This window comes from Bombus pyrosoma, linkage group LG1 (genome assembly GCF_014825855.1).
Source record: "Bombus pyrosoma isolate SC7728 linkage group LG1, ASM1482585v1, whole genome shotgun sequence".
In the NCBI taxonomy this organism is placed as follows: Eukaryota; Metazoa; Arthropoda; class Insecta; order Hymenoptera; family Apidae; genus Bombus; species Bombus pyrosoma.
The window spans coordinates 7,305,653-7,328,145 of record NC_057770.1 but is presented as its reverse complement, the minus strand read 5'-3'; the positions used below and the strand labels follow the sequence as shown (position 1 = coordinate 7,328,145).

At 36.3% G+C, this 22,493-nt stretch overlaps 1 protein-coding gene and 1 long non-coding RNA gene across 8 annotated transcripts in view; one reads left to right on the top strand and one right to left on the bottom strand.

The window, feature by feature from the left end:
* The window catches only part of LOC122570674, a 153,068-nt gene that overhangs the window by 82,734 nt on the left and 47,841 nt on the right, over nucleotides 1–22,493 (top strand). The window lies entirely within an intron of this gene.
* LOC122570603 (regulating synaptic membrane exocytosis protein 1) overlaps nucleotides 1–22,493 on the bottom strand; it is a 149,867-nt gene that overhangs the window by 80,774 nt on the left and 46,600 nt on the right. For all 7 annotated transcript variants that reach the window (XR_006317862.1, XM_043733149.1, XM_043733129.1 and 4 more), the window contains 2 exons: nucleotides 15,934–16,301; nucleotides 8,102–8,210 (listed from right to left, as the gene is read on the bottom strand). Coding sequence is in view for 6 of the 7 variants with exons in the window: in XM_043733149.1 (XP_043589084.1) it covers nucleotides 8,102–8,210; nucleotides 15,934–15,972 (148 nt within the window). In the remaining variant the exon portion in view is untranslated. The remainder of the gene's footprint in view (nucleotides 1–8,101; nucleotides 8,211–15,933; nucleotides 16,302–22,493) is intronic.

Below are 22,493 nucleotides of genomic sequence, written 5' to 3'. Positions count from 1 at the left end.
CGTCTGAATGAAGCTTATGGTATTTAAATGTTTCGCAATGACGAACCATGCGATGTAATCAATAATAATTAATATTTCCATACTTTTACTCGGTTTGTTACATTTTAATGAAGTCAATATGATAATTATAGCGCCTGGAAGGTTGTAACAAAATTATTCTCTATTGTTTCTCAGAATATTCGCTAATAATCTGTCATAAAATATTGTTGTTATTCGTCAAATGAATATAATACCAAATTTCATTTACTGTATTATTAGATATCATTGTATGCGTATATATGTATTTATACACATGTAGTATTTATTTTAACGGCGCTTAAAGCCTAATACAATCTATGTTAACGTAAGTACACGTTTAATAGGATTTCGTTTGCGTTTTAACACGTAGGCTGTATCTATACCACAGTGTTTCCAATATCGTTTGTTATATTAATATACATCAATGTATACTGATATACACAAATAACTATGCATCATTATTTATCGTGTGAAATATATTTTACATTATATAAATATTGAAGGTACATAAATAAGTTGACTTCTCGAGTGTTGTGTTTCATTAATTCAATAATTTCCACTAATTTGTTGAACGATGTCTTTATTAAATTATTTACTAAAACAGAATATAATCCTACATGTAACAAGAGAATACTTCTACTTTTCTCTCTCTTTCTCTTTCTCCGTATTTAAATACCATTTTACTCAACATTCATCTCGTAATTACATTTTGTCTTGCAAAGTAGTACGAACGTTCTATACGTAGATTCCTTTAAACAGCATTATGCATGCATACGCGAAGGATAAAATAGGATTGCGCCTTCAATATTTCATCTTTCCTCGTCAAGTTAGTCAATATTTCGTCTGTTTGTAAGTTATAAACCAATTAGCATCGTTAATCCGAGGAATTCTCGAAAATTTATCGAGCTACAAACGAAATTTCATTCGCTTTAATTAACGCGAAAGTCGCTTAAGAGCCTGATTATTCGAAAATCGTAAAACCGCATTATTTCCCTTATATTTCGTATTCCAGGATATTTCCATATTCCATCTGCTGGTAACCTCAGCTTTTAATAATGCCGCGGATCGTATTTCGTTTCATTCCCTGAGATCCATCCCTATAATTACTTGCAGGCTTAAAACAATATGAAATCCGTAAGGATAGAACGTAGCCGGAGTAATTAAATACTTTCGATTCGATAAAGAGAGATTTTCGCTTATCGACTAGGGGAATTTGCTGGACTATTCGAACAGTAATTTCGTTATCTTAGAATTATTGAAAAGTATTCGTAGCTTTTACCGTTTAGTAGACGGGAATACGTTTAGAGCGATGTTTGGGCAAATTGTAGAAAGTTTTGATTAAATAATTACGTTAGTACCATAGGTGGATGGAAAATTCACTGGAAGAAGTACGACGCGCTTGATTATTAAAACACTGCTCTCGTACAGGGGTTGATAATTGACCGAAATTACCGGAGAAACAGTTAGTTCGTCAAAATTTCACCGATATACCTTTAGGATAATGAGCCAAATGAGACAGCAAAAAGTTATAAAGAATGTTCGCAGGCATTGCGAAAAAGATAATGAGTTTATAATTACACGCTGATCTCAGGTTTCCTGGTGCATACGCTGTTGAAGAAATTTCATCGAAAATATCTACATTTTAACAATTTTTAAATAACATATACAACGTGTAAAATAATGTAGCATGTCTGTTTAACAGCTACAATGGAAAATCCAGTGCACGTGCTCACTAAAAGTGAACAAAAAATTCGAGTTATAAAAAATCCGATGAAACAATAGCGAAACAAAATTGCACGCTCAGGCAATCACGAAACAACTTTTGTTAGCAGAAAAATTGATCGGAAGAGAGTAGGAAAATTTTACATCGAAGATAGTGGTAGACAAAACGTTATAAATAATTCATTGCTCGTACTTCAACCAGCAATCTTGACCTAAATATATTTATTATCTTTCTAGAAAAACAATTATACAGAATAACTTCGTCTTATGATTGAAAGCTGTTTGTTTAACGATATCTCTACACGTAACGTTATTATTACACTTATTATCTTCCTTGTTTTTCTAGAATCCGGAGTTATAAATAAATAACAAACGGTAGTTCATAAATTTAATCAATTTAAAGTCTGAATAGAGGGAAGATTGCTGAAAAGCGCTGTAGAAATAAAATTTCGTATTTGGATTAAAAGGCGGAACGACTTGTTAAAACTAATTACTACGTACAACTTGTTCCATCGATAAGAGTTTCCCGACGAAAAGCTTTTGGAAACCTACATAAAACTCTGCGTAAATAAGAGAAATAAATATTTATGTATCTCATGAGAGAATAAAAATTGCTACAATTAGAAACGTACTTCCCTGTGGAAATCGATCGATATTAATTAAAGGATTACACTTGAAAGCTATTTATCAGCCCTTTTAGCCCGATCACTTTGCTTTGCTGAATAAAAGAAGAAAAAATTGCTAAAAAAAAAAGACTGGCATATTACTTCTCCTAAGTGGTACGGTCCACTTTGATTGATAAGATGGTTCGGAAACGATGTATCGCAATAATAACTATACAATTATAACTATTATAACTGGAAATTCGCAAATTTTTTGATAAATGTGTTTGCTGGTCTCAGATATATCAATCTTTCCACCATAAAAGTTTCATAATGTTCCGAATGTTCCTGGCCACTGGATAACGACAACGTGGTTATTGAAATATTCGTTTTTGGCTATCGCGCTTCCTAGCAATTTGTAGTCCTTATCTTTGCAGATATACTTAGAAGTAACTTAAAAATGCAATCAATGTCGTTTATCCTAATATTATGAAGCGTTTCTTTCGTTACTTAATTACGAGTTTTGTTAGATGAAGTTCGTTTTCTTCGTCTCCCGGAAAATCACCTTTTCGCAGTTGCGTTACTGTCGCTCTGAAACGACGATGTTCAAACGTCCCAAGGTGTCCTGTATTCGATCGTGAAGAGAAGACGCGAAAAGGACCCGGTACAGACGAATAAAAATAATCTGGACGAATAATCTGCGTGTTTTGCTGCGCGAACGCGTGCCAAGATATTCTCAGTTTATCCGACCTCTGACTCGCTCACGACTGTGTTCCATTAATTATCTTGATAATTAACAATGCGATTGCGTTTCGAGATCAATTACAGCAATGACCTCCTCGATATCAAACGGCCTGTAAGCAGATTGAATCCAATCGTGGCAGATTACAACTAAATAGCACGGTTTGAATGTGAGCGAAATCTCTGCACACATGTTGAACATGGTGCGCGTAGAAGAAAGGAAAGGGGAGGAAGACAGCCAGGTACGTAATTGTCCGAAAAACTCGAACTGATTATTCGTGCTTGATTTGCAATTGTTCTACGAAGAAGTGAAACATTCATCGTGGTAAATGTTCTAAATTCGGGGTACTTGATCATTGTACGTATCGCTTCGACAGAGACTTTCCCCATGAAATAAAATTTGTGGAAACTCGTTTTAGAAGTAACAACGAAATGAAAATAATAGGAAACACTATTAAATTCGTTCGTGAAATAGCTTCGCATGTAGTTTGATTGACCGGTTTATCAATTGTCTGCTTCAATTATCTGCTTCAAAACGAATATCTCTGGTTATCGACTGCGAGTGTATCGTACGTTTATGGCGTACTCTTTGTTTTCATTTATTGAACGATGGAAAAGTAATAACGCGTATATAATGAATACAAATTGCAAACGTTAGCCTTTCACGTCGCAGCCGTCGAAAGGCTGACGCTTGGTATGAAATTCGCCGGGTAGAATGTTACGAAAATTTACATTTTCCGTGTGACGATCGAGTATCTATCAGCCCCTGGAAACGCGTCATCAACGTCTGTGACGTGGGCGGGATTTTATTTCGCAATTTGTAGATTCACGTTCACACCAGCGATACAGCAATCAGTCGACACGCATCGATAAGGTGCAACGTAGTATGTATTTTTAAATCAAATTTTGTCAGCCACCGTGAATTATTTAAAGAAGACACAGTGATTGTAATCATAGACGCGCAAACGCTGCAAAAAATATTCGTACATATTCTCATTCTTCAACGAAGCGTTTTTTTCATCAAGTTGCACATTTCATTTTCATGATATTACGTTTTTAATGCCAACGCCTGCAAAACATATCGGCATCCTCATTTTCCAACGAAGCGTTTCTATCATATACGTTTCATTCTCGTAATATTGAATTTCTGTAATCATGTGAATCAGGGCTACGAAACGATATGAAACTCAATATGCCTGGAGTTAATTAATTAGTATATATAAATGCTATAATAAATAGCATTCTTCGCTTTCTTAAAAAAATATGCGTATTTTCAAGCCTGACCGCGTGTGACTATGCGAATAAAATCCGAAATTGAGCTTCCGATTAAATTTATTTATCGATATTATAGGACGCGCCGTAATCGCTCAGAAATATTCTCAACGTATTATTTTTCTGATCAAACATAATCAATCAGTCAATCGGACGACTAAAATTATTTAAAATTGCCGTACGATTTATTTCCTATTTAATTTATTAAACATGGAAGGAGATGAACGCGTTACGTGAAAAGAGTTCGCCTATCGAGGACAAAGTAAATGAAGCAAAAAATTAGAAGTATCGATATTTTTATCACCACATTTACCCGAATAATTGACGATAATTGATAAATACAATTAATTTATACCTTCCGTTCGCAAGTTACAAAACGACCGCGTATTTATCATGAAACGAAGAAGCGCTACTACCAAAAAAAAAAAAAAAGGAAACATCGTTCTACGTAAAGAGAATCCGACATAAGATCGTTCGCCGTTCCTCTCTCTTTCCTTCTCTTAAGTTTCTTATTTTTGTCCGACTTTGCTCCATCGTAAAATCCGAAATAACGTTATAAGTTGCATTAAAACTCGTAATTCAACGACCGATCGTATACGATGACATCGTGAGAAACAAAAGGAGAATCTCACGAGGGCGAACTAGAGTGGAAGAAGAGAAACCTTGCCGTTTAATCGACGAGTTTTCCAACGAACCCGTGTCGTAAAGGTGAAAATAACGAAATGGCGGGAGGCCACGGGAGCGAAGCGAAGAAGAATACGTCGTGTGGCAAAAGAAAACTGTCCTCCACAATGGGGTTGGACTTTATTTCATTTGGTAAATTCGATGAGAAAGACTGTAACGAAGAGAGCGAGCATCGCCGAAAAGTAGGTTAGCTGGTTGCGTCGAAGGAGACGAGGAACCTGTACGAAATTGCAAATATCTGTCGGGCTTCGGGAGCAAATTTTTCAATGGGATTCCTTTCTTCCCCTATACAAATTGAGTCGAGTATCTCGCGGGATCCGATATCGGCCTTTCCTCGATAATTTCTCGTCGAATTAACATTATTGCAACGCCCTCGGCAACTTGTTCCTTGTTATCATCTTTTCGTGCAATACGGTCGTTGAAGATATCGCGAGACGTTCTACCATTTGGTGGAGATAAGTAAAAAGTCTGAGAAGTAATTTCCTCGAAGGTAAAATAACCTTCGAACGAAGAAGATATCGAGAGCCACTTTATATTTTTCTGGTTTTCGAAAACGAACGGAGAGCTGTTCGGCTGACGTAGCTGCGTTTTCTTTCTAGTCGAATCATCGTGAATAATTTGTTGAAAGACACGACGAGATAAAAGATTTTGATCGATAGTTGCGCTATTAATATTGAATTTCTAATTAATTTCACTAGAAGTATATAAATTACCATCGTTGGGAGTTTCAAAATGTAGTAAACGTGTCTCTGAAACTATTGACAGAGTTTCGGCAAGATTGACCTTTAACTCATTTCGTTGTTCGTCTTCGTCGAATAGAGTTTCAACCAGACTTTGTAATCTGTTTTATCATCAAAAATACTTGCAACTATTTAACACGATATCGTGGCATGAAGGATTGACGCAGCTATAATAACAATCGATAGCACCGTACGCAATCTATCAATAGATATATCCATCGTGTGATAAAGCAAAATTAACATCGCAAGCCTCTCTCAAGCGTACAAATATTTTTAAATGTTCCATAATATTCCAAAACATATGACGTATTCCTACTAAAAGAATATGCAGACTACATTTTCCTACTACCACTGTACATTTTCGAATATAAAGAATACCTGTCGACGAGTTTTAATAATCTTAAACGAGGGAATCTCCCTTAAAAAAAAACACTAAATAAAATAGATTGCGTAGAATAAAAACGACTGAAACATTCCTTTCATACGTAACGATCATCTGTCTCTCTTTTTAGCTTTGAAAATCAGTCTATCAAAAAAGTACTCGGTTTATTCCACCTTGAAAGCGGCTGCAACTAGCGGTTACAGTAGCCAACCGCGCAAACTGACTGTTACAAAGCGTTGTCGACACATCGCGTTCATCGCGCGGAGGCACGTATCAGCGTTTCCTCCGTTCTAGAGAGCACAAATTCCGAAACTCTCATCGCACGTTGGAACAAAAGAAAGAACGCAGAGCCTGCGACCGCGGAAAACGGGAACAACGGCCATGAGCGGGCGGTGCATTCGCGACAGAAACTATGCACATTCGAATTACAAATGCATCTCGCACGTCGGCCAACGCTGAATGAATTGTACTTGTCGGTCGTGTAATTTCGAGCAAATTACTCTGGCTTTGAACGAAACCGAAAAGAAAGGAGAAAAAAGAGAGGAGAAAAGCAAAAAGGAAAAGGGAGAGACAAGTAGAGAAGAGGGAGAAGGGAGAAGAAACTCGCAAGGGGGAGAGGAAATCCGTCGTTTCGCAATTGTCCCTGGACTCTCACTTTCCCGCTCGACGCCACGTTTCTTTCTTTCTTTCACTCGTTTAAATGCGACCCGACAGTAATTAAGTAAAAAACGAGCACGCTATTTATGCGGATTTGTTTCGTTTGCGCGCGTTGGCCGCGCGACGCGTCGCAGCATCTAGCTCCTCGTTGCTTTCGTTTCAACGAGACTCGTCGAAATACAGCTACTACAACGGAGATAACGAACCAGCTGAAGAAGAAGGCGTTACAGCGTAATGGCGATAGTTGCAGCCTCGAGCTCGTAAAACCAACCCGTTTTACGCGTATTGTCTTAAAAGAATTTTTAATTTATTCGTTGATCTTTGCTGACTGTGTTTCGCTGACGGAGGAAAACTGAAAGTTGATTGCCGATTGTACGCGAATAATTGGCGCAATGCGCGCTATAAAAGTTTGATTATCTAAAATCTATTTTCCATATTAAACTTTTGTAATTTTTTAGAATTCTCTTCGCCTAGTTTTCAACTACGTTGAAATCACTCGTAATTGAACGTATCTCGAGGGTTTACCGTGAGGTGAGACTTTTTCAAATGAAAGTTCTAATCGATATTTCGATACATGTTGCTCGGTACGCTGCGTGTTATATTAACGAAGAGTAACCGATTTTTTCGATGGTACACGGTTATACGAGGAAAAAGATATTCGTGCGTTGAACAGATTGGAAAATAATTTACAAATTTCGTGTCGGATAATTGGATTAGAAGAACTGGCGTTTCAAACGAACCATTGAAAGACGGTAATATCGTTGTTAACGTTCGAAACACGCAACGACCATAGGGCCGGAAAACTCGCCATTATTTTCCATAAGACCGAAAATCTTGCCGTTAGGAAATGTGCGGCCTTGAGGTTCATGAAACACCGCTGCACCTAATATAACGTTACCCTCGTAATATCTGCCTGCATCTATTACATGTTACCCTCGTAATGATTCTTCGTCGTCCACTTCTGACAGCTTATCAATATCATTTACTCTGACTTTGTATAAATATTTATTATCTTCGTGCAACAGACAGTACAATTTTTATACGATGGACTATTTCCTACCACGTGTCATCCAGTCGGAATTTTCTATATTAACGTGTAATAACGTATAATCTCCATTTACGAAGAGAGATGAAAATTTTATTCGAGAAAACAGCGTTTCGTACGCATCAACGTAATATTATCATGTTCTTAGGGGAGGAAAAATAAGAAAGGGAAGTGTCGCGTTTTCTTCACAAAGACACGAAATTAGTCGTCTGGTTAAGAATAACAGCGTGAAACTTACCGTCTCGTATCACACCGCTTCCCAGCTGCCTCCATTTGCTGAAGGTAGTGCCGCCTTCATCCGGCGTAACCGATCCGGTTGTTCCGGAATCTGGTTGCGTCGTCACCATCTACGACAGAATATAGTATTCACCGTAAGGACAACCTTTAAAACGAAGCTTGGTGGTTGCGAGTTGCATTATTATAGCCGGAGGTAGATGATGAACGTAATCGAAGCTCTACCACTCGTAACAGCGATAACTGCGAGGAACATGGTCGATTTCTAAGAACTTAGGATGCTTTCTTTTCGTCGCGTGTCGCGATCTTCGTTACAAATATCGCTGACTTGGTGGAATTTACGAGCGCGATGAGCGGTTCTGTACGTGATATGATTTTTCAATTGCAACGGTATGGCGATACGGATACTTACGAAGTCTGTCTGTGAATAGGGGATAATTTTACACACCCATTCATAAGCATTAGGATATCTACGGTTCTTGCGCAAAACGTGATAATTAACCTGGATTTTCGGGGAAATGGAAGAAGTTATTTTCGTGTAAGATTATGAATCAAATCAAAAGCAGATAATACAGTAGTATAAATTTGGAAAATCTATTTACAGGATTATAAGAAAATAGTTAATTGTTAATTATATGCTGGCTGCACAGTGCTGTCGTGTTGAGTCAAAAGGACGTATCTGCAACGTACGCTCGAAGCAAACCAATGCTGCTAGGTAGCGTAAAGTTAGTTTACACGTATGTGTATTAAATAACAAAGCCGTATGTGCGTTGAAACCGAAAATATAGCGGTTTGTATTTCGGGCTTACGTGAAATCGATGCCCGGTTGTTAAATAGTAAAATACTGATTTTGCTCAAAGCTATTGTTCAAACGGATACGTCTATTTGGATTAACACGGCAGGATGTTTCGATGGAGAAAATTCGTAGTAAAGCACAGTGGCTACGAATAGTATTCGCACGTGATAGAATATTTATCACAGTATTCGCATATTAATCGTAGAAAAGTTAAGGGGAGGTGAAAAACTGTCCATGGAATTCGAAACGTTAATGAACTTTCGGAAACCTTAAAGGTCTTAGGATTAATTAATTAGTTGTAATTGTAAGTGTATTCGATTTCGCATCGTTTGACAGTACGTACTTTCATATGCAAGCCGTTTAATGCAAAAGTGATGTAAGTGAAGAAAGTTGATTACCGGATAATGAAGGGGCAAAGTAAAAATTTTGTAATGCTTCGGGTTGGCGATCCTCCCTCATTCTGCTATCCGTTGAGAAACTAACGAAGATATATTTCCGCGACTTCTGCGCAAAACAGAATGAAGGTTGCGCCGGCAAATAGGCAAAAAATTGACTTACACCACTTTTGCATTAAACGGCTCACATATACATACAGTACATTCGCACATATCCTTATTTTCCACGAACGCGGCTCTTGATCAAGTTCTACGTTTCATTCCCGTTGTTTCAAACTTTGTACGCTATTTTTGTACACACCATATGTGTTCCTATCTCGTATACCTGAAAGAATCAAACAATTCCAATCCGCCGCTGTATAAAGAAAAATACGTATCCAAAATAGAATCTGTAGATCGGCGAGAATATACGTCGATCGATCAGTTACAAATCAGCCCACGATTTCTTTTTATTCGTTGTTTATTAACGAAACCCAGTCTCGATTGGATAGCTCTTTCGCTCGATTGAAAATATCACACGCGAACGTACAAATAAAACGGCGACAGGCTGTTAGACGACTTCCTTCCCAGCATGGATATATCCCGAAGCGGCGAAAGCGTAGCCAGTTGAAAAGTCAAACACTCTGGCGACCTATATTTACAGTAACTTTTCCTCTGCCATTATCACGGCAAATAGAAAACGCTTATAAAGTATAGTCTAACACCACTGTCAAACGAAGGTTTGAACGGGAGGTCAATATTTTTGTCGACCTAACGATTATCTCGGGTTCGTGGACGTTCGTTCCTTTTTTAAGGTCGCACGATGCACGCGGAGATTGACTTCTTGACCCTCGATAACTCGATGGTATTCGCTGCATCGCGGTTGAATAAAATTGAACATCACACAGACCGAGAGCCAATCTAATAATCGGAATGTAAATCGTCGTTTCTTTGGCATGTTATCAGCCATTTTCTCCCGCTCTTCCTCGCTTTCCATATCTCTCTGCCTGATCTTCGATTCACTATCCCAAATATTCAGGTAGCATGTACGCTACGTCTCGTATACAGCGCCAGTCATAAATCGAACTGCGTCAGACGGAAAATACTTCCACTTGACTACGTGTTTATCCATCGTGTGTTTTTCATTTGTTTGTAAATATAAATACGCGTACCCGTTCCATTGTTCACAGGAATTTTTTAATAATTTTCGATCATGTTTCTTTAATCGGAGAAACGAATTCTCGGATAAATGAGATTTAAAGGGGCTACCTCGTTTAAGAGATTGAAGGGAGCTGTCTCTTTCTGAAGATTAGTAACGATATTCCGTTAGCAAGGCAAAAGAGCGTAACAAACGATAAAGAAGAGTGAAACAACCGATAGATGGCACGAAACACAAAAAACAACTGCAGAGCTACTGATTTAAGGAAAAATTGTAATTTGTCGCTACAGAAAGATTGGAAAGACGGACAAAAAGAAAACGTGTGACACATACGCGTGTAATAATATACGATGAATATTCTATACTTCTTTTCGTACGAAACACGGTCGTAATTTTAGTCTGTTGAAGTAATTACTTCAAGAAAAACTGTACACCTTTTCTTTTGTATATCCGTGACCTGGAGACCACTGTTACGAAGAGAATAGAATTTAGTGAAAGAAAAGAAAATTCGAAATGAGAAGAGATCAATATTATTGTGTCTTTGAATATAAATTTTGTTTTGCATTACAAGGTCCAGAAACAAAAGAGCTATAAGTAGATTTCTATTGCTGTTTCTTCTAGCCTTCAGCTAGAGCTACAAGGTTAATTAAGTTTTTGGTAATGTCCTTTGCTATAAATATATGAACATGCTACCTTATCGCCCTTCTTCCTATTGTATTGTAACATTATAAGAGTGAGGATCTGAATCAACATACACTATACTTATACCTATACTTATTTCAATATATTTTCCTATTACAAATTTATCCACTCGTTCCTCTATCAGTCAACCTCAACACAGTCGTTACATCCGTCGTTCTTTTTCTTTCTTTTCTTTTCTCTGCGAGTAATTAATTTTTATAATCGAGGCCCTGCTGTACTATTACGAAATCCTGTAACACGTGTTCCATGATCTTGAACAAGGTGATTACAATGGATCGTACTGTACGCTGGTCTCTGATACATGCATACAAATTCACAGAGGCGGAACGCCAGCGTGTTCTGTCCTTCGCCCTTCGATCCACGAACAGAATAGAACGCAGGCTCGGCTTTTGGGAGGATTCCAAAGAGGCCAAGAGGAACGCGCGCTATCGTAATCCGAGTGAGCGATGGAATCCCGGAATGCAAATTCAACGGGGAATATTAAACGGCCGATATTCTACAGTGGCCTTCTGGTAATGCACAGCCGACGCTCGGCTCGGCCATATGGCGTGCCACGAGCTTTTGTTAGGCGGCCGGAAAACGAAAATGCGGTCAAACCGTGACCGAATCGAAACGTGTATACATACTGCGTGCATATGTCGAATAACACGGGTTCGCGCGTTTCTCTACGCTACCGAAGTAGTACGAGTCGCTAAATGGCGCGGCCTTTCGCGCTGACGATTTCAATCGACGAAATTTTTATGCATCCCATTGTAACGTTTGCACCTTTTTGTCCTTTTTCGAGATTGCGTGGCCGTACAAAAGCACGTGTATGAATTGTTAACGAGAAAATTGTAGGATGAATGGACGTCACTGGAGATCGAAAATCGGACTACCTTTGAACGATTTGGCGGTACGAAGTGGATACAGGCGGACTTTTCTAAGAGTAACAGACGTCGAAATGAATATTGTGCTTTCGGTCTTGTCGCCAGTTTTAAAATTAGCTTGTCCAAAGATTAAGACTTACGTGCCTTTATCATCGAAACGGGAAGAATATTTAAATTCACGGCTGATAATACAGAACGAAAGTAACGAATAAAATCTTCTATTTACAGAGGCTAAATTCTTTTTTACAAGGAGATAGATATGTCTCTCGATAAATGTAAATGTAAAATGTAGCTCTTTTATTACTTTTTATCAGAACGAATCGCAAATTAAATATTTTCCCCTGCCGCTTCAAAGTCACGTGCAAATATTTTCTTGGTTCCATAAATTTTCCGGTTTCTATAATTAAAAGAAACAAGAAGGTAAGTAAAGATTCCCAAAAATTGATTAAATTTCCATCGTATTTATTACAAGAAGAAACATTGATAAAATGTATTTGTATATTAAGCCGATAAGTATATCTGCCAATCTTTTGACATTTGCACAAGAACAGACAAAATAGCAGGGAAGCAAATTGTGCGTGAAACGTAATTCATTAGCGTTGGATCCGTGACAAATTCAACGCAAACCTCGTGAATCTTCCACGAAACAAGCCGTTGCTTCGTGAAACTCAATCTGGAAATCCACGGTTTTGATCAAACAAACCCGGATATCAGTTACTAACACAAAGCACCGCTTTTGTTGAAATTGCTCCCATTCGTTCGGCCAAAATTCCTTTATTCAATTTATTTGTTGCTCTCTCCCGGTACAACCCGACGAATCTAACAAGTGGAAACTATTAGAGAACCACTTATTCCGAAATTAAACGGCTTTATCTCCTTCCAAATACTTTAAACATAGCGCAACGACGTTACGATGAAGCACGATTTACATTTTCTTTTCGTAAATAGAGAATCAGCTTACAAACGATAAAAATGAAACAGTAGATTTTTCTCTTTCCTTCTGTAAGCTATTTTGAACGGTGTTTCATACAGTGGTGGCTAACATTTTCTGCCTTCTCTTGGATAGATAACAACAAACTGTGGTCCATTAGTAGAATTAAAGAGTCTCTTTGACTGCACGAAAGTAAAGTCTGTAGGAGGAATTAGGGTCAAAAAGTGGGAGACGTGCAGGGATTTGTAAGATATCTCCAATTGTCCATAAGCCCATTGTAATACGAGATTTCTACGGTTGCGACCAATTAGGTCAATCAGAGGCAGCAATGGAGAATGCTTTAATCGAAGATTCTACGTAGAGTCATAGAATGATGGAAATCGATGTACTGCGTTGTTATTACCGTTCTGTTTGGTCACGTACATTTGAGAATTCACTTTTGCTCGGCTCAGTAGTACACACAAACATACAGATATTATCTTGAGACAATTAACGAATAATTAATTTTATTATCCTGTATTATTTTTTCGGCCGCGTATCGTCCAAGTATTCATTCGTTTCAGATATAAATGAAAGCATACAATAGAAATTCGTTTAAATTCGTTTAATTAAAATGTTCATCGTATTTTATATAAATTGTTCGAAACTGGAAAATCGATTCGAATACATATAGGAAATTATTTTACTCGATAAATCAGTACACGAACAATCGACATGAACAAAGAATAATGAAGGTGTATTGTCTGCTTTTAGTAGGCGACTTTTGAATTTTATGATAGATAAACAAGATAGTTAAACAATTACCTGTTACATTTATACCATCGATATTTTAAAAATTATTCATGCACACGAGTTATATATAAACAGGCGACTGCCCGAAGTTCTACGTTATTAAATATACAATATTTATTTCATTCCTGATATTTTATTCATTCTCCAGACACGAGATATTTCAATTTATTCATCTAATCTGCTATTGACTTTATAAAGCTATTATTGCAGCACAATAACGTGGTATAAAATAGGATATCAGCATCGTATTTTTCCACCAGCCGTATATTCAGCATTATTAAAGCCATTTTTATACATGGTAATATGAGAAGTTAATTGAAGAATTTAGAAGAGTTTATAACAGTCATAAAAATGGATTAAATTTCTAATTAAGACTCTGACTAAAGTTCAAACTAATAAATTTTGCGAAAATTAGTCCTCTCACAGGAATATACAATGATACGTTTTTATTCGCCAAACTACCATGCCAGGAGTAATAAAATTTAATTCCTACTTTTAATTCCAACATTTGCAATTAATTTCTGTGAAAAGTGACGCTGTTCTAAAACACACAACATAAATATACGCACAGAGACAACTTTATTATGCAAATAGCCATAACTTTTTGATACGAACCAACGATATTATAAAGCAAACGATACCCTGTATTGTTCGGAAGATTTCCAGGGGAACATTCGTTACGCGATATTGTCTGCATTATCTCCCTTCTGTAAATCGAATGTCAACTTTTCGTCATATCATTCACCAACAGGTATAAAGATCCAACGCGAGACATTTTTCATCGCAAGGAGTTTTCCTCCCGGACCTTCTTTCCCCCAAGTACCTAATCCAACCGTCTACCCAGCGAAACGAATCTCTGAGTTATTTATGCAGTAGCCTCTTTTCCTTTCCTCGCCTTTTATCGGCAGAGACAAAATCAAATAGAAATTTTCACCGTCTCAATGCTACTGTAGCAACGTCGCGAAAATACAAAGGATTAATAATTTTTAAAAGCCCAAATTGACAATGAGAAGGCATATGTGGACTTCATTCGCATCTCTTCATCAATACGAGTCTATCGTTGTAGCTCGAGGACGTTCGATTCGTTCTATGTAAATTTCACCCTGTCCAACATGTCGATTGTCAAAAACTTTTCAAACATTTGAATTTATTATCTCCCTTGACGAAACCCAAGACTCCTCGTTCAGTTTGGTAGCATGTTGTATCATACTTTTTACGCATCTCCAAATGTTCCCGTTGACATTTCTCACGATTTTCCTAATATTCTTTACTACTCTTTATTAGGAATCCGATAGCATCAATGGACTTTATTATATTTCTAGCAGGTAAATACCTCAGAAATTCAAGTTACGGGGAGTGTCGTCTCAGCTTGTTCGTAGAGTAACAAAATCTGACGCGACATGTAACAAATTTGATGTTAAGGAAGAACGTCCCCAAAGGCCGTGCTGGCCCTAGGAAATATAATCCAGCCGTCTCGATCTTGACACGATCTTGAAACAATGCCATTTAGTCCGTACTCGAGGCGTACAGCCAGTATTATAGAGGAATATAATTCATTGTCAGTCGGTCCTAACTCATGTCAGATTGCGGTGATGCAAAGAAATAAGGCCATGTTGAAGCTCGGTCGTGTGTGTAGACGTTGTAAATCTGGCGGGATCGGCTTCTAAAGAACGGTAACGCTATGGATGAAATGCTAACTGTTTGCTTGAGAATGTGTGCCTGTCTGTTTTACGTTGCTTCTGGATCACCTCCAAAGATTTTCGTAAATTGCCACCATCAATATATTTTATTCGCTTGACGAAAAAGGCGCAATAAAACTGTCTCGTTTTATTGCCATTGCGACAAAGACGACGGTTTTTTATCCTACCCATTGTACGAAATTTATTTATCAGCTTCTCGTGTCTCCTCGATTTAATTTAATTCGGAAGAAAAATTGTTGCAGTCAAGAAAGTGTCGAACGATCCCTAAGAGCTTATAGATTTCAATTAACACGCTATACCATGCAAATGACAAAAATATATGAAATAGTTAAAATAGTGTAATACTCTGACAATACTCGTGAAATTTAATATCGCATTTAATATGCGAAACAAACTTTTTCCTCAGATTCCGCTTCTTTAATTGTATTTATACAGATATGAATTTGTATAAGAATTATCGTATAGAAATGATAACAACAAATCGTATTAATTAAGATGGAGAATATAAATGATTACCTTTTTGACGAAGGATACCACGTGCGCAGGTATCATCATGAATGTAATGGCGTAGCCTGACTTCGGTAGGCAGAAACGGAGGAAATACTCTTTCTTTTAGCTTCCTGTTGCGCCTTCTTTGGCGTTCTGGTTTCCGGCTCGGGTTACCGGCATAAAGTTGTTCTCGTGCTAGATATCCGCTATGTTCTTCGCCCTCGTTTCACAATAAGTTGTCAATGTACCAAAAACAAGATTGCTCCAACCAAAATCGATAGAATGCCGAGCCACTTGGCTCACCCTTTTGCCAAAAAGACATTCCCATGAACTTTGACTTGTTTTACACCGGTTATCGTGAAAAATCTCCCTCGGGAAATAGAACTGCAAATGATCTGAAATAAATACGATATTTTATGTTAAACACAGTACCACACACGTAGTCAGGCTTATTTCTATCGTAGTAATTAAGATCATATTAATAGAGAAATTTAATAACAGAATCGATCGACTGAAATCGACCGATTAATAAATTGATCATATTAAAAGCTGTTAATGTTGGTTCATTAAATTTCTCGATGCAAAGAGACACAAATGTTTCTCTGTTTTTAATCTGACCTTAACCTATGCTTCAAATAACAGCGGATTAATCTGCGATGATACTTCTAGCATTTGAGAAGAAATTATGATACTTTTAATGGTAACTAGAATCCTATCTTTAGACAGTGAAGGCTGAGATTGTTTGAAATAAGTGTAACATTCGAGACGCTGTATTTTATGTAACTTTACACTTTAGACTATTTTATGTTTAACATTCATTGAAAACCCATTTTACGTATAGCGAATACTTTTACTGATATCTATGTCGGAAATAATTTCGATACTGCTTGAATATTTAGAATTAATGATTTTATTACTATTTTGTGATCACTGGAATTAATATCGTAGATAGTGAAATTTTTAAATATCGTTTATAATCTACGAAAAAATATTATCCTCTTCCGAGTTTAATGAACATAGTTAATCCGTTACTGAAATCAATGTAGCAATCACATAGCTCGTAATATCCTTAATCTTGTTAGAGCAAATATGCTTGGCTAAGTATACCTATATTTCTACAATAATTTGTTAAATTTCAATCATCGTGCGTAAACAGAAAAACATCTATATTCACATACCTATCGTTGTATTAATCGTTACGACTTACTGTAGTGATCGTAATAACATAATGAAATAATAAAATCAAATATAAATAATAATGTAATGAAATATAAGTACGTTCGATAAAATGTTAACTTCAATCGAAATAACGTTATTGTTTTTATCGCGTGATTAAGTAAATAACAACGTCGTCAGTATATTTATCAACATAATAATATCACGAAATTTAAAATGTTGCTACTTAGAGAAAGTCATGTGCAGAACTAACACAAAGTCACTTTACCCTCTACCATCAAGTAAACATACGAAACTATTTCACTTTAGGTTCAAACATTAATTAAGTCTATGATAAGCACTCTCTATCCGCGTCGAAAGTGACTGTTTAATAATTTACGTTGATACTGTACTGTCATCCGAGATACTTCATTCGTGCATAGTGGCATAATCACCGATATGTCCTGAAACGACAATATTTTAACTCACTTAAGTGCTTTTAATACGCGGAATACAATTTCTAAAATGTTACAGTAGTTTCCGGTATAGCTGCTGTTATTCAAAGAAGTCCACTTAAATCAACATTTTACAGAGAATTATTCCAAAAAAAAAAAATCGTCTACTTAGAATTTCGACATTTTTTCCTACCCAGTTAATTATCATTAAAGTGTACGAACGCGTTATTTTTTAATTGGTAGAGCTACCTCTGTACCAGAAATCTAAATTAATTATTTAAATTGCTACACAAGTTAATTCCCAGTTCAGTAAAATAAAGTTTATTTCTTAGTTATAAAATTATATCTCAGATTTTATGACGAAACGTTACGTTCATTTCAAAAGTTCATCTATTCGCGTTACGTAACAATACCTAATTGCTTTCGGTCGCAGTTAAATAGCTTAGAATTAGGATTACCTAATTCTAATTATACAATCGATCGTCTATAAATTCAGCCGTGTTCTCGAGCTTCGAATGCAACGAACAAAATTCATAAAACACAGGATAATCGCAATCTGTGTATTCTCTCAGTAGGTACGTGACACAGAACGATTTCGTGTAAAGTGAAATTCGTATTTATTTTTTACTATCGATATCAGAACAGTGATATATCAGACACGCATAATCGCTGTACGAACCATTGAATGTTTAAAACAAAGATATATAACATACTTCGCATTCGCTTGGCGCGTTCGATGCAAATCTATATTTTTTAACGACACCGAGAAAGACGAAAAGTACGATTATCTCTACAAAGTAACGAAATATAAGCGACTTGATGCCGAAACATCAAAAAGAAGGAAAGAGTAGTACTATGTCTGGAATTGGTATAAGACTGCAAGAGCACAGAGAACGAATTTGATGTACGTTTAGACGAGTTGAAGATATTGGAAATCGGAGCAAAGAATGGAAGATCGAAATTCAGTAGCTTTCGTAGCTTTCTTTGCGATAAACGGATGTTAAGCTGGCTTTGGAATACGTTTATTGGTACTTTCGCCATTGTCAGTCCAATCGCTTCGACATTTCTGGTATTACAGTAATTTAAATACCACTGATGATTTGTAATTTATAATATATATTTAATATATATAATTCATTATGTCCGTGTAAGATTATTATTATTATTTAATTTAACCATTATTATATATATAACCATTTATTGATATGCGGTTAATTTATAATTACAATATTATGAAACCATAATTATAAATTATACAGCAGATATTTTTAATTTTTTTTTTTTTTTTTTGGACTTTGAAGACAATTAATTGCTTTGATCATCTTGGGAGTCTTAAACTTAATAGATCTATAACGTTATAATCATCTAAAAATATATTGTATTTTTATCGTTTGAATTCTTTGTGTCGTTCGCGAGGTAAGGATGACGAATAGGTACTTTATAAAAGTAGAGCCGGAAAGGATCACTTTGTACGGAAGGAAAGCTTTCGATATCTTCAAGTTATATTTCTATTCAGGGGGAATCGCGCTACGTGTTTAGCGAAGATTGCAGAGTTATCATGTGTTGTAAATTGTAGGAATCTGAGTAAAGAATCAATGTGGAACTGCAACGATTCAATTACACTTTGAGGAATGACCGTTCACGTATATTTAATCAATTCCGTAAAGTATCAGATTACATTGCGATGAAATGAGAGGATCGTGTTTTACGAGTACGTAAAAGTGCTCTAAAGAGCGGAAAAATAAAACAATTTCTATCAACAACCGCAGCAATCACGTTTTTAGAACGCTAAATCGTAAAATGTTTTTACCACTAAATTTCTTGCGTGTTTAAATGGAAAAACATTTCTAAAGTATAACAATAACATAAACATAATAATGAAATTAAGAAATATTAATCAATAAAGAGGTAAGTGAAGATCGAAGAAAATCATCTGTAATTTTGTACAACAATCATTTTTATACAAATTTATTTATATGCATGATCGATACGTTTTTTGTTCCTCCATAATCTATACAAAAGTATCACGATACTCGTATCATAATGAAAATTCTTAGAACATCTCCAAGTGTAAATCGTCGATTTTGTCAATACTAATACTGACACATACATTAAATTATACATCATTCGATATCTTGCCTGATGAAATCCTTTTGTGTTTCCTACCGTGTCACAGCTATAGGTTGTCCGATTTGCGTGCAACATTTTGTATATGATTATACGTATATGTTAAATATGGATATTTAATAATAATTTAGACAGTCAAAAACAATTTGTCATTTACGTGACATAATTGCACGTGGTCGTAATTCAATGGCCAGAAGCTGTACGTTTTCCTCCATCAACATCATTGTTCACCCTTATTGATCTCGATAATTAATTTTGAGCGGGGTCCAGCTTCTTCCTTCAGAACATGGGGAAAACGAATTCCACGGAGCACGCAGCGTAAATAAGGAATTGCTAAGGAGTTGGGGCTTCTTCGTTGGGATCATTACGAGATAAACTAATATGTGCCGGACCATTATGAGCGTCATGCTTGAAATTCCACACCGCCTCCGTTCCCACCTTTATCCGGCTTCTTTATCCCTTAGGAAGACGTCGAATCCTATCTACGCCTTTTATCCTGCTCCCTCCTCTTCCTTCGCCCCATAAAACATTTAGCACAGAATTTTACGCAATCTCGTTTGCACCTTCGGTTAATTTGAAAGACGGAATACGAGTTTCGTTAATCTTGGACTTGTAACGAAAGCAAAAACGGAATAACAATATTGTAAATGGTATTAACGCAATGAACGTTGTATTTTAGTTCGTTATCATCTTACTTCGTTAATTTCGTTCGTTCCGCTTATATTCTCGCGATTAATTGCTATCTATCCGTTCCTGTATTAATACTTAAATTTAATAGCTTCTGCGTCACGTTTAAAGCTCCGACATCGTTATTTTCAGAGCGCGATGTTTCCTTGTATTTGTTATTTCAACAATATACAAACAACCTTAAATTCGTTAAAACTATATCAAACTTTTCTCCACTATTATTCTCTTTCCATTGAAAATCAACGTACGGTTCGAGTATTCGTGAAAGCCGGTTTTTTTTTTATCACGACGAAATGACCAGAATTTTTCGAGCTTCAGCATCTCCGTAAATTTTTACGCAAATTTCGCAGCATCCAAGTTTTATTTCGCCCTGATATCGATTCGTAGCCACGCCGTCTAAGGTACCTCGTCTGCCATCGAAATTTTTATCGATACTCCGGAAAGTTTCGTCAGCGAGAAAGCAACCACGTCGAGAAGAAAATTCCACCAACCCTCGTCTCGTCTCGCTTGCGGGCCGAGCTATGTCCGCCGATGAATCCGTCGAATATTCTGACGAATGCTTCGAATGTATGGGTTTACATGGGGCTGGAGGCTGAATAAATCACCAAAAGTATATCAGACAGGCAGTGCAGATGTTACAAAAGACGAGGTCATTGGAAACTACGAAAATCCGAATAGAGGCTCACTTCTATACCCTCTCAGGCATAAAATCAACTCGGTGAGAGTATTCAGTATGTCGATTACGTTCCCGAAACGACACTCGAGCGCGAGAGTGTGGTCGATCCTCTCTAATATCTTCAGCTTTAATATTTTTATTCTGATTCGAACGAAGAGTTTCGTAGATTATATTTACGGTTACGGTTTTGGCTGTTTCAGCTGATGCTGAATTTGAATGCGGTCAGATCTCTCGTTTTTAAGCCACGGAATGCTTTGTCGTTGAAAGCAATTTAATTAAAAATCTTCTTAGTTAAATTAAATTAGAAATATGGCAAAAATTAAGTAAACGTGCAAGTATGTTGTAACAATTTATAGTATTTCGTTCAATTCATTGGACACTGTTGTCTTTTCCTTCTAAATAATCTTTAATAATCTAATAATAGATAACGCAGATTTGATCAAGTTGGTTTAAGGTAATAGTCTCAGAATACAATTTTTTGACGACAAATAACTGTAACTGATACCTGAACTTTAAACTGATAACAGTTTTAGTAATAACCGTCAAAGGACGAACATTATTTTCGTACAATGAAAGTGACTAACAGTTTACTGCCATCGCAACTACTTCATTCAGGGGACAGAATAGTGCCATAACCGTCAATGTATTCTCAAGAGGCAATATTTTATCCTAGTTAAATGCTTTTAGCACGACATATAATTTCTTGATTATTGAGCAAGCGTCTAGCAAATTTACTCGACTTATTATTACCAAAGACAATTTTTTTTTCCAAATTACGGTACGATATTGTTTGTACAGTACTTTCGCAAATTTCGAACTTTCTTAGTGATTATAAAAAAAACAAGAGGAACCATATCTAAAAAGAAATTTTTTCCACGAACTTTAACAATTTACAATCCGAACATTTTTATGCGATATTTTGTTACAGTCGTCCAACAACTCCAGTACATTTTACATAGCGAAACTTTGTAAAACCAATTATTTTGTTCCGAAAAGAAATACGTTATAAAGTTTGTAAATTTATCACATGTACGTATAATTATCTGTATGAATTTAGAAAATAATTATATATTTTCACCGAGTTATTTTCAGACTGATAACCAATCTCGTATATTTTCATATATATTTTTACACTGTTTTCCCGAAAAATCTATCTGCCGTGTAAATGTAGAATCTAGAACCAGACATACGCAACAGCTTCCTTTTTTTTCACTATTTTTTTCGATGCAAAAAGATACAAGACAATATTGTTACTGGTGTTGCACTGGTATCGATCTAATACAAACAGTTAATTTTTATACCGATACAATTCTTCCATCGAATGGTACAACCTGTTATATACAGCTTCGCTTTTTTCTATCGGAATAAAAAAGAATACAAGACAAGATTTTTCATTAAGGTAAATTTTGATATCGACACAACTATTGCATCCAACAGTACAAATTGTGGCTCGTTTAATCGGAACAAAGGTCGTGTCTCTTTAAACC